Raw genomic sequence first — 10849 nt, 5'->3', positions numbered from 1 at the left:
AATTGGGGCTATCAATTTCTTGAGCTCGCCCCAATTCCTTGTTAGCCAAGTTTTCCTAGACTTAGTCTCTCTTTTTTAAGTAGAGACTAAATCAATTAGGCATAAATCAATGTTTGCAACCATCAATTCTCAAATTCAAGCAAGATCTAAGCTAAATATCACTAACTCAATCACAAACAAACCCTAAATAAAATACCCATTAAGTACCCACACTAGGGTTGGGTTACAACCCTAGCTAGATATTTAGCTACTCATGGAAAATGAAGAAATTTAAAGAAGAAACTAAGATAAAATCCATAATAGATGATTAAGAGAAGAAAATATAATGTTAAAATGTTAAACTAATACACTGTCACTCAATACAGTAGTGAAAAATGGCTATCTATTCAGGTACACAAAACTTAACCTAAAAATGACTAAAAGATCTATTTATACCCAGCTAAAATTGTCGGACAAAATTTCCCCTGCGGATGTTATGCGGCCGCACAATTATGTGTACGGTCCACACTTTGAAACATGGCTTGACAGGTTGGACTTCTGCAGCCGCACAATTCTGGGTTGCGGCCGCGCTTCATCAACTTCAGCGGACCGCACATTTCTAAGTACGGCCGCACTCTTGATTCTGCGGCCTCACAATAATGGTGCGGTCCGCACTTCTTGACCCTGGTCTTTGAAAATGGGAGACTTCTGCGGACCGCATATTTCTGAGTGCGGCAGCACAACAATGGTGCTGTATGCATTTCTTCATGATCCAAAAATCCCATCTCTGTGAAATTTATCTTCTGCGGCCGCACAAGCATTATGCGGTTCGCACTTTGCAAAGACTTCATGTCAGAGGATTTCTTCATGTTTTGCGGCCGCACTCAATATTGTGCGGTCCACATATTGCCCTTTTAGCCTTGTTTTGGTCTTTGTCCCAAATTACTCCTTCTTGAGTTGATTTTTATTTCTTTAGCTCATATTCCAACATTCCTGCAAGAAAGCACATTTCATTAGTTTTTGGGAATACCTTTAAGAAATTTTGAACTAAAACGAAAGTAAAAGAGTGCAAATAAGTAGTCAAAACCCCTAATTATCAACTCCCCCAAACTTAAGCTTTTGCTTGTCCTCAAGCAAATAAGTTAATTCCCACCTCCACAAGACAAAAACTATTTCGGCTGGCCTAAGGTGAATCAATCACACATCAATTATGACCAACAATTACCCACAAAACGTATGAACTATAAACAATGCAATTATTTGACTTTTTGAGTACAATAGTTCTAATGTGACACTAGAGCATTAAGAGTTGACTTTATTCATCAAGGAAGCTCTCTCTTTCATGTAGATCATTGTGGATCCCAAACTCCTCCTCCTTTACACTCCGTTAGCATATCTCACCTTAGAATGTAACACTCAATTCAAAGATTGTGAAAAGTTCACTCATCTCTCTCAAAAGAATGTCACAAGTACGTCTCTAAGTACCATATGTTTGCCCTTTATGTAAATCATCACATTTTAAGTTCACTCAACTTAAAATCATGTAGGGCTTTTACGGGAGGTAAATGAAGGCTTTTTGGATCAAGGTAGGACTTGATGGAATATAATGGATTCATCTTTCCTTAATCACTTCATTTTCTCTTTTTGGCTCATACTTTGTCGACTTTTTGAGTCAATTCTTTTGTCTCGGGGGAACTAGAGGGACATAATATCACTCTTTCTTGGTCATGATATTCATTTTTCTCCTTCTCTATACTCTATGCCTTTCATCTTTGTTTTTCTTTGAATCCCTTCAACTTTTTACTTTATTTACCTTCTTTTTGGCATTTTTCTTTTGTTCTCTCTTTATTTTCTTTGCCTTCCCTTTTCCTTACTTCTTTACTCTTATTTGTACCTTTATATCACTTTCAAACCTCTCGTCTCTCCCCTAAACTTATTCTTTAGTCAATTATTTCTCAAGAATACTAAGGAAAGATCGGGTGCCAAGAGAGGGTAATATAAAACAGATAAAGGCTTGTAATGTGGTTATTGAATGAAACAGGGCTTAAGCTCAAATGGGTTGACTAGGGATATCACATTGGTAGGCTATGGAAGATTTCAAAGTGGATCAAGGAGAGCCTACAATCATTTCTCAAGCCAAGCTACACTTAAAATTTCGCCTAGAAAAATATTCGGGGCAAGTTCTAGACTATTAACACGGGTATTTGGACTTGCAACTAATTATCTCACCTCTCATGCTGCTGGATTGCTAAAGAGAATGGAGTTTAGGTCCCACAACAACCCTAGTTTAGATTGAGAATCACAAATGGTTCGATTGAACCACTCGATGACTGCTTAGGTCAACACAAGAGTCAAAAGGTTAGAACTCGAGCTATTTTCTGCCAACAACTTGTTTTTAACCATAAGGCCGTAGGTAAATGTGTTGGTACCAAGTAAAGCATACTTGAGACCCTTTTATCCTAAACACAAAAGAAATAAAACGAACTCAATCCCTTAAGAAGGTTATCACGCCATCTATCGCTGGGAAGAGCCACCCGGTTTACACAAAACCCATCTTTGGAAAGAACCGTGGCATTAAGAAAATCAAAGTATTATTGCTCACCTAAGCATAACAAGAAGCTAACAAATAAAAAAGAAGCTACTAATGTAAATAAGAAGTTATGCTACTAAGAAAAACAACTAAAGAAGATATGAAATAAACTATGGAAAGTAAGACAAATGAATATACAAACCGAAAGGAAATGAATATATACATCAAATGAAAGGGAAAAATATATACATAACCAAAGAGAAAATAAAGATAAAAGAAAAATAGGATTAGAGTTATTACAAGCCAAATGTCAATGTAACAATGAATCATCCAAAATAGACCACCCCCTGAATAAAAATAAGTATTGTCCCCAATGCTTAACAAAAATAAGAACAAAGAAGGGTAGAGAGTTAAGAGAAATTCCCTTGTGGTCTCAGTCTACATGGCATCCTTAGCACCCTCGGTCTTCTCCAACTGTATCCCATCATCACCTGGCTGAGGGAAAATTGGGTTGTTGATCATCTGGAGCATCTCTTCAGCGTTGTGGGCAGTAAGGTCTAGGTCTTCAGACTGGCCAGCTGCTGCCTGTGATGCCTCAGGTACTAGTAGTGCTGCAGGTGCTGACTCTATCAGTAAATCCAATGGTAGATCTCTAACAGTGCAATCTTGGCAACTTCTTTTCTTAATTTATCCACTGACTTCTTCGAAGCCTGAGACTTTCACATTTTCTTTACCTGTTAACCAAACTCCTCAACGACTTACCCATGTGCCACCAGAGTCTCCATAATGGTCTTCTGATTTTTCAGGATCTTTGACAGTGTTTCCTTCACTAACGGAGGTACCTGAGGTGCTGCTGGGGCAGAAGACTGTGCTACAACAACACTGGAAATGTTAGGCAGCTCTGAAGTAGCTGCCTACATCAAGTTATTGAGACTCGCCAGTGTTTGGGAGACTCGTAGTGCAGTCTATGGATAAGTGGATGAGGCTGGTACTAACAATGAAGTTGGTGGTCTAGAAAAAGAAGGTGGTGGCATGTCGGCTGTCCCGGTGGAAGGACCGACACTGCGGACGACATGGCAACTGTAGATGGCTCATTAGCCGAATTTGTAACCACTACCATTGGCTCCTCAGACTGGCCAGCGAATGTAGTTGCCTTAACCTTGAACTTTGGGTTGTCAGCACCCTACATGTGGTACCATGAGAAGGGCTTCTTGGCCTTTCTTTTTGTATCATATTGCCTCTGCTCCACCTTTTGATCGTTGAAGTACTCTGTGAGGAAGTTTGGATAAGGGTAGGATCTTTCATCTTTTTGGACAACTAATGTGATGTTGGTTGACATTATGGCACCCACACTGATCGGGTACCCAGCCATAATAGAAGCCACCAGAAGTGCTCGGCGAAGTGAGAGGTTGTTTTCATTTAGACACGGGTAAATAAAGCGGCATACAAAGGTCTACCACCCTTTAGCTTCATAATTTAGGGTGGTCCGGACTATGGGAACCCCTATTGTGAGCCACGGGGGTGATGGTCTTCGAGCAGCCAAAATCTCAATTAGCCACGGGCGATCTGTATCACCCATATCAAGCTTTTCCAAATACTAGACTGCCTCTACTTCTTCAAAGCCCACATAAATGTTCAAAGAACATGAGTCGAATCGGACTTTCAGATTTCTCACCTTTGTTATCTTGGTCCCCTTCTTTATGTGGCCATATTGGCATAGAATTCTTAACCAAGTGCTCATTTGCATTAATAACATTGTGAGTGAAACATATCCATCCCTTTCGCTCTTGGAGCTGTCTAAGGACATTTGGATTGTGAATATCCAAATCCTTCATTAAGAACTATCGCTCAAGAGTAAGCGATCTCTGGGGCCACCACTCTCTGAATTTGTTGAAGGCTGTTAAGCTGACAAATCTATCTTCCCACATCTCTTTCTTCTTTGACCTCTCAAGGTCGCCCACTTGAGTGTTACCTCCTCTACCATCATCAGGAACATTGTCATCATCATCATCTAAATCAATTGGTGTAGGAGGAGTGTGTGTAGAGGAGGGATCTGAACCCTCAGAAGAACTTGTTGAGGTGGAGGATTCGTTACGGAGTTGGTTTCTCCTTGAACTTGTTGTGATTAGGCTTCCGGCTATGCTTGTACGAAGTTGCCCTCTGAAGCTTCCCTAGACGGGGCATATTCACTGGTGTCTGAAGATTCTGGGACTCTATTGGCCGTAGCCTTCTTGTTTATTGCTCTCTGTATGGAAGGTGGTAGGTTATGCTTGCCTCGGGCTCGGGAGGGTTCAACCCTCCTTTTTGATGTATTACCCTTTCCACATGATTTAACCATTGTCTGCACACATAACATAGGAATCGGTAAGATTTGAAGATCACAGTGTACACAGATATATGCATGACTGTTGCAGGAAAATAGACTCAGAGGAGGCAGTGCGGACCGCACAAAAGTGAGTGCGTCCGCAGACTGCCAAGTGCGGACTGCACAATTTCACAATGCGTCCGCACAACCAAAAGTGTGGACCGCACAATTTTGAGTGCGACAGCATAACCCCAGGTTCAGACTACTGGGTTCTCTGATCTTTAACACTGTGGTCGTACACACTATTGTAAATTTTGAGTGCGGTCTGCACTTTTCTTTCATACTTTTGCCCGAACTTTGAGATCTATGGACCACACAAAAGTGTGTATGGCCACACAATTTGTATTTATGCGGCATTGATTTTGCGTCTTGCAGTTGTTTTGCACAATTTAGACATGGTATTATCAATTAAACATGATTAGCTATCTGCCCAAGCATCAATCAACATCTAAGATATTACTCACATGATTCTAAGCACAAATGACTAACTATTGACATTTTAGGCCTAAAAATAACCCTAACACAAAAGAACAAAAACTAAAAGAAATTGAGAAATCTAAAAATGTAATGAACATACCAGTGATGAAGGATGCAGGTAAGAAGCTACACAAATGAAATGTGTGAGGATTGAGAACTAATTGAGTTTGCACTGTTCTTGCTTAAGGCTCAAGACTCATAGTGCGTAAAGTTGTGAGTTGTGCATTGAAGTCCTATTTATAGGTTGACCAAATCGCCCCAATTTTAAGTTGAGTGCGGCCACACAATTTTGAGTGCAGTCTGCACTCTTTACCTGGACCTTTGATGAAACTCTGCGGTCTGCACAAAAGTGAGTGCAGCCGCACAATTTTAAGTGCGGTCCGCACTCTTTACCTGGACCTTTGATGAAACTCTGCGGTATGCACAAAAGTGAGTGTAGCCGCATAATTTGTGCGGACTGCACAATTTTGTGGTGCGACTGCAAATTGACTATGAAATCTTACAGGCCAATCTTCAGAGAGCTTGCATTTTTGTTCTTCCAGTTATGCGACCACACACATAATTGTGCAGCCGCAGAGTGATTGTGCGATCGGTATAATTAGTGTGCGGTCCGCACTTTTGCAATACTTACCCAAATTTTTCATGCGCAGTCCGTGCAATACACTCCCATTCCTGCATACACTTCAAAACTAGTTAGCATAAAACAAAGACTATCTAATGTAGAAGAAAAAGAAAAAGAAAAAGAAAAAGAAAAAGAAAAAGAAAAAGAAAAAGACACATGGTTGCCTCCCAAGAAGCGCTCGATTTAACGTCACAACATGACGCGGATTACCAATTATTTGAAATAAAGAACCGCCACGATGTGGCCATCATTAACCTTGCCAAGATAATGTTTTACCCGGTGCCCATTGACTCTAAATACCTTATCATTCTTATTTTTCAGGTCCAAAGCACCAAAGGGTGTTACATTTACCACTTCAAATGGGCCACTCCATTTAGACTTCAACTTGTCCGGAAACATCCGTAACCGAGAATTGAACAATAACACAAGATCACCTTGAACTCCTTGTTTCGAATGTACTTGTCATGGAGGTACTTCATCTTCTCCATATAGGGACAAACTTGTGTAGACATGATACCTGAATTCATCAAGTTCATTCAATTGTGCCACCCTTAAGTTTGCGGCGACATCCCACTAAAGGTTCAACTTCTTCAAAGCCCATATGGCCTTATGCTCAAGTTCCAACAAAAGATGACATGCTTTCCCAAGTACCAATCGATATGGAAACATCCCAATCGGTGTTTTGTAGGCTGTTCTATAAGTCCAAAGAGCATCATCAAGTTTTCTTGACCAATCCGTCCGATTGGCATTCACAGTCTTTGACAGAATACTCTTGATCTCCCGGTTGGAGACTTCAACTTGTCCGCTTGCTTGAGGATGGTAGGGGGTCAATACTTTGTGAGTGACACCATACTTTGTGAGTAAGGTATCAAAAGCCTTGTTGCAAAAATGCGAACCCCCATCACTAATAATAGCCCTTGAAGTACCAAATCTTGTAAAGATGTTCTTATTCAAAAATGCCACCACACTCCGAGCTTCGTTGTTGGGTAAAGACCACGACTTCAACCCATTTAGACACATAGTCCATGTCACGACCGAAACCGATGGGCCGCGATGGGCACACGGTACCTTACTCAACCGAGTACCAACATAACGTATGTTTTCATGTCATATTATCATAGATAATTAAGCCGGAAGGCTACAGTGAGATAAGTAGGATGCAACATGTGATACCAACTTATACATAAGATATACGAGCCTATAAGACCAAAATAACCACTCGTGCACTGAACATAGGCCGACTAGGCCATACAATCTTTTACGTACATAACGTCTGTCTACAAGCTTCTAAGAATACATAATTTTCCTAAAAGTTGGGACGGTGTGCCGCCATACCAAACAATACACGTCTAAATCATACTAACCAAACAAGCAACTCCGAAGCAAATGGAGCGCACCAGCATCTTCCGCTGAGCTGATAGCCTACTTGGAGAGCTTTCGACCTGTCTATCGGGACCTGTGGGCATGAAATGCAGTGTCCCCACAAAAAAGAGACATCAGTACGAATAATGTATTGACTATGTAAGGCATATAAATAAGTACATAATAGACATGGAAGAAATATAGAGTGAATGACTCAACCTGTAAGTCTGGATAACTCTGTAAATCATGAAATAATTATAGTGTCATGCATATGCGTATGAATGTCATGTCGTGCATAGGTACATGTTTCAAAACATCATCAGGCCTCTGAGGGCACCCCATCATATCATCTCGGCCACTATAGGCAAAATCATCAACGTATACCAACTGATCAAGTGGTGGTGCTTATATAACGTCGTAACCTTTTCCCATATCCTATATACATATAATATACTATTTATCGTGAAAATGGTAATAACAATTATATTTGTTGATGAGACTCTAAAAATATGTGATCTATATTTATGCTAGTTTGTTAAGCATTTGATGCTAAGTATATGAGATTTAGAGACGAAATAAAGTTAGGGAGAGAGCTATAATCAAACTGTTAGGTCAGCTATTCGGGGCCTCAAGCCTGTCGATTTGGGGCCTCGAGATCGATTCTAGTGCACGAACTCGAGCTATCGTGGGCAATCGGGGTAGGGCTAAAGTTGCAAAATAATCAACGAAGGCTCTTTATAGCCAATGATAAGCAATAAATGATAGACCAATATAAAGATAATAAATGAAAGCAATAACATCAAGAGAATATGTTAGAGGGAGAAATAGAGAGTTCTTGTATATTTTCGTGTGGAGCAACTGAAGTGACCAACCTTTATAAAGTGATAGGGATCCCCTTTATATAGGAGGGAAATCTCATCATAGTACAACACGCATTAATTACAAAGTTATGGAGATGTGACCACTAGATGACACCTTGACTCGGGTCTTAGAGTAGCTCTTCTAGGCTCTGTCAGTCCTAGCCACGTGCCTTGGAAAATCCCCGTTTTTACTGTGACCGTGGTCAACATTACCCTAAGACCGAGTGTCGACGAGCCTCGAGGTAGGAGACTCGATCATAACCTTGCAGCTTCGAGATTTCGAGATGGTGTTTTGAGGTGCTTTGATAATGAGAACTTAACCCCCCCCCCGATTTCACCGTACACAGATAGTCCCCGCGTTTCTTAGAGAGGAGTGATAAGAAACAATTTTGACATCCAACTCTTTGGACTTCTCGCAGTGATGTCACGCTGATGATATCGTACCTACGATGTAAACCTTCACGATAACTGGTACATCCCATGGACTTGTCTTTTCAGCTTCATTCAATATGCTGCCGATTCCCATTCTTCAAGGCGACTGTATCGCCGTCGATCCAGTTTCCAATGGCGCATTGATTGCACCTGTTGATCCATCTTTCAAAGGCATTGATGGCATTGTTGGCCACATTATCATCCCCTATAAATGGGGTCTTTCCATGCTATCTTTTTATCCAAGTGCCTTTATATATTTTTCCATTCCTTTCTTCTCATTCTCATTATCCTTCTCCATTTCTACCCGCCATATTTGGGGTCTCTGGTCTTAAGGTCTTATGGTGGCATTTTTATCAGTCACGTCATGGCCTTTTACCTAGGCCGTGTTGTGTCGAGTGAGATTATACTGTCTCATTATTGTTGTTGTTATTATTACTGCTATCACTACTATCGTCGCTAGATTGAGGTGACGAGATAAAGGGGGTCGGTCTGTTCCGACTTGGGGGAACATTTGGACTCTACACCGCTGCTTGGGAGAGTTTTTGGACTATAAACCGCTAATCACTCTCCTACCCCGGCCTGGTGTGGCACTTCATCCCTCGGGTTTTTTCCCAAGGGATAAAATGGCACAACCGGCCGTTAAGATCACATGGCACGACGTCCCGGAAGGTGGACCCGGAGCGACTGTGCGAGTAGAGTTGAGGCCCGCCGAATCTTCAACCTTTGGCGGGCTATGTCTCTTTTTTCTACCTCTTCTGCATCACCCCTCTTCTTTGCCTTCCCGCTTTACTTTTCTCTTCTCCCTCGGAGATATTGCTCCATGGGATTAAGCTGGGAACTTAGAGGAGGTGGCGGTCGAAGGTATCACCGTCGAGGATGCATGCTCGAGGAGGTGGTGCTCGGAGATGCTGCTACCGGAGATGGACCTTTGAAAGTAGACTAGGTCTTAGGCTTTCACTACATATGTACTCTCTCGCTTCTTTATTTCTGTGTAAGGACCCCTCGTGGGCTTTTGTAATCGAATGTTTCATGAATACATAGATATCTCTCCAATTTGTCTTCGATGCTTGCTATATTCTTTTATGTTTTTGGAGACTCTGAATGCATGACTATGTCTGCTGTTGCCAATATCAAGTCCGGGTGTGACTATTTTTTCTGGCCTTCAGTTGATTAATATGGCCTCGCGCAGAACCTTTTGCGATCCCTTGGATCGAACCTAGATCGGGCCGATGAACTTGGGTCGCCGGGACCTTGACTTCGAGTAGAATGAAAGTAATGTTTTGGGCGTTGAAACCATGATTTATTACTTAAACTCCGTGGTAACCTTTGAGAAGAAATTTGCTCGGAGGCCTGTGAACAGGGACTGCCTTTGATCTCTCGAGGGTAGTCCCCGAGCGGAGGTTCGTTCAAATTCGGACCACCTAGAAACTTTCTTTGGGCTTAGTGTAAATAGCCTTAAGGCACTGTAGATAGATCTTGAAAGAGGGTTTGTCCGATCTCGGATGGTACCTCGGGGCCAAGCCCATACGGGTGGAGTTTAAATGCTTATTTCCTCAGAGCCCGATTCCCTTTTGATAAAAAAGCCCCCAGGGTCGAGTACCACCTCGGGTCTCGTAATGATGCCATTGTCTTCTTGGAGCCTAACCTTCCCTTTAATGGAGATCCTCGAGGTCGGGTACCACCTCGGTGTTGGCAAAGGCGTCATCGGCTTCCTGGAGCCTAGCCTTGTCTTGACGGAGGTCCTCAAGTTGGGTACCACCTTAGGACTGGCGATGTTGTCAGCTCCTTGGAGCTTAACTTTCCTTTGATGGAGACCCTTGAGGACGGGTACCACCTCGGTGCTGTCGAAGGCGTCATGCTTCTTAGAGTCTAGCCTCATCCCAATGGAGGTGCTCGAGGTCGGGTACCACCTCGGGACTGGCGATGATGTTGTTGGCCTTTTAAAGCCTAACTTCTTCTTGATGGGGTCCTTGAGGTTGGGTATCACCTCATGCCTGGCAATGGTGCCTTTAGCCGGTTTTGAGGCAAGCGGATCGTCGCCGTCTTTTCCATATATATACAAGGACGTTTTTCGCTTTTTAGGGGATCCCACCACTTTAAGTAGTTTCCCTTATTTTTCTGTGCTAGCCTTTTTTTACTCCGACGCTAATGCACTTGCACATATTCCCGCTTTAGTTTTCTAATTTCGTCATAGCCATGGCTGCTATGTCGGGGTCTATCCC

The 10849-nt window shown here is 42.1% G+C and overlaps 1 protein-coding gene across 1 annotated transcript; it reads right to left on the bottom strand.

Annotated features, from left to right (window-relative positions):
• Positions 1-6546: 6546 nt before the first annotated feature.
• On the bottom strand, positions 6547-6993 carry LOC138871160 (uncharacterized). The gene has a single exon (XM_070149020.1). It carries the CDS (start codon positions 6991-6993, stop codon positions 6547-6549), a length of 447 nt encoding a protein of 148 aa, XP_070005121.1.
• Between the last annotated feature and the right edge of the window lie 3856 nt (positions 6994-10849).

This window comes from Nicotiana sylvestris, chromosome 6 (assembly GCF_000393655.2).
Source record: "Nicotiana sylvestris chromosome 6, ASM39365v2, whole genome shotgun sequence".
Classification (NCBI taxonomy): Eukaryota; Viridiplantae; Streptophyta; class Magnoliopsida; order Solanales; family Solanaceae; genus Nicotiana; species Nicotiana sylvestris.
Note: the sequence above shows the minus strand (reverse complement) of the source record. Positions and strands in the feature narration are given on the sequence as shown.